Source organism: Austrofundulus limnaeus, unplaced genomic scaffold, assembly GCF_001266775.1.
Source record: "Austrofundulus limnaeus strain Quisiro unplaced genomic scaffold, Austrofundulus_limnaeus-1.0 Scaffold84, whole genome shotgun sequence".
Taxonomy (NCBI): domain Eukaryota; kingdom Metazoa; phylum Chordata; class Actinopteri; order Cyprinodontiformes; family Rivulidae; genus Austrofundulus; species Austrofundulus limnaeus.
The window spans coordinates 1,471,559-1,474,149 of record NW_013952486.1 but is presented as its reverse complement, the minus strand read 5'-3'; the positions used below and the strand labels follow the sequence as shown (position 1 = coordinate 1,474,149).

At 39.6% G+C, this 2,591-nt stretch overlaps 1 protein-coding gene across 1 annotated transcript in view; it reads left to right on the top strand.

The window, feature by feature from the left end:
* The window catches only part of adamts12 (ADAM metallopeptidase with thrombospondin type 1 motif, 12), a gene marked incomplete in the record, with an annotated part of 26,299 nt that extends 24,912 nt beyond the window's left edge, over positions 1 to 1,387 (top strand). Inside the window, 1 exon segment of the mRNA XM_014011763.1 lies at positions 329 to 1,387. Coding sequence (XP_013867217.1) covers positions 329 to 438 — 110 coding nt within the window.
* Positions 1,388 to 2,591: the final 1,204 nt, after the last annotated feature.

Genomic DNA, 2,591 nt, shown 5'->3' with positions numbered 1-2,591 from the left:
AAAATCCATTATATAATTTTTTTAAAGTGGACAGATTACAGCCATCATCTGAGAGTTTTGTTTACATTGAGCACATACCTGCACTTCAATATTGTGTATCAATATATCAGGAAAACTGTAGGAGTAAACTCTTTTAAACACAACTTGATAACGTTCAAGTTTTRTGTTGGATATACTTTGCAATGTGTAACTAAATGTCCCAATACGAATAAAAAAATTAAAAAACTCTAGCATTTCTCAGCGGGAGGCGTCTGATAAATGATAGCACCTGTTTTACCTCCTGTGTGTTCAGATTGCATCACAGTCGTGTTTCTTTTTGTTTCCCCAGGTTGCAGGAAGAACACCATGTCCTCTCGCTTCTGTGACAAGCTGAAGCTGCTGGGCCGCTGCTCGCTCAGGTCCGTCCAGAAACAGTGTTGTTTTACCTGCGGGGCGTAGCCATCACTGAACTCCTCCGGACCGTTGCTGTACCCTCAGTGCTCACCGGTACAAAGCCGTCTACAGACTGAGAAGCCAAAGSTTGACCACAGAAAACTGGCTTGTTGCTCATCCTTGATTTTTTTTTATGATCCGTTGTGGCTTTTCAGGTTAATTTGGGAACAGGTTTGCCAAAAAGCGAGCAAAAAATGCTGATAAAAGTCGGTTAAAAATAAAAAAATAATAGCTAAAAGAAAGTTTTTCCAGCCTAGATGAAAAGTGTTTCATGAACCCAGTGAAATATTTCTGGACTAAAGGTGCTTTTAAAATAACAAAGGTGCTCTTATAAATGAGGTGCTGAAGATTCACAGCTCAACAGTTGTGTACTTTTTAAAAGTGAATTGTTTGAACATTTTGATCTTTTGTGATCTACTGTTCGTTGTTAAAGTGGAAAAGTTCAATTTTACTTTAAGTGTTGCTTTATTTCTGCTTGGATTGTGAATTTGTTCTGTGAGCTGGCACTGTGTTTACATTATCTTCATTTTGTTAGTACATTTTTAAGTTAGCTGCAGGATTTGATGACTTTTGCACCCGTCTACAGGCCTGTGGTGGAGATTCTTTAATATGAAGAGGTGTTGCAGGTCAACCCTTTCAGGTCGCGCTGAAGTTTGGTCCTCGTGTTTTTGTGATGATGTGCTTTATTAGATGTCCCACGTTTCCTGTTTGAATTATTTTATTGCATCTCAGACACATAAAAAGAGGAGGAGTCTAGGTRGAGTTGTTAAAAAGAAGAAACATCCTTTCATTGTTGAGTCACAGGCTGCAGAGACAAAATGAAGAGGCACAAACTGAGGCTAGTTTATCGACAGGGTCACCATCTTGGTTGATTTKTTCTTTGTACTGATATATTAAAATGATGTTTCACTGAAAAACATCTTTGTATGAATAAACATTTGTAATAATAATATTATTATTATTGTGTTAATTTGATTGTGTTGTTCTTGATTTGAGTAGAGTCAGCCCAGCATTTCCATTGCCTGCAGCACCGCAGAGAGATCAGTCTAAACAGGCATCGCAGCTCTCTGCTTTGAGATCTTTTGTGTCTACAGGTCCACTGCCGGACGTGCAACACCTGAATCAGCCGAAGCAGCTCCGTTTCAAGGATCGGGTTCAGCCGGCCCAGATTTCCCAGGCTCCTCGGTGCCAGATAACTTGACACGGATGACCTTGCTCCATACTCCTCGATGCTGTCATTCAAGCCAAAGACCATGAGTTAGTCAGCACTAATGGAAGGAGTAACACAATACTGGGTCATTGTAGAGCATCATGTCCTCAAACCCAACAGTGTTTGTGTGTGTCTGAGTCTTACCATGACCAAGCAAACACCATCCCAGTACATTAGCTGAGCACATTTTTACCTGTGCTGTGCTGTTTGTATATAAAGACCCATTGAGCTTCAAACTATTGACAGAGAGCATACAGGTCAGGGGTGCCGAACCCATTTTCACACAGGGCTACATGAGCGTTATGGTWATCCTCAAAGGGCCAGTTGGAATAAACTTTGACGTTTCGTGTTTAACTTCGTCTAAACACAAAACGTTGCTCATCTCATACTGCTGTGCATCGATAACTGTGTTGTATTTCATAAAAACAGCATTTTAACACGTCCTCCTAAAAACACTGAAAGGTACGACTGACTAAATGTGAAATRCAGAAATACTAATAAAASTAAAAGTAAGCGGGTTTTACTCATGAATGAGTTGTGGTGAGCAGCTGCCATCTTGAATTCTGGACTTTTTTCGACAGTTAATTCCCACTGTAGAAGCATTCCAGTTTAAATTTACAACTGGGCTGCAACAAAAGTAGCCAACAATTATAGTAAAATGGAGATTTTACTCAACATTTCACCAGCTGTTGGCTATTTTGGAACCCTTTATACCTCCACTTAGTGATGGGATGCTGGCATTTTGTGGAYAAAATAATCAGCATGCATTTTGGGTAGGAATGGGTACCTTTGACATTTGAATCGATTCGGTACCAATATCTGGTACCTGGGAATCTGTGCCGGTACTTAATGGTACCAATTTTCGATACTTTGTGTGTGTTGTTTTTTAAGTAAGTAAAGTTTATTTATATAGCACCTTTCTTCGATACAAAATCACAAAGTGCTTCAC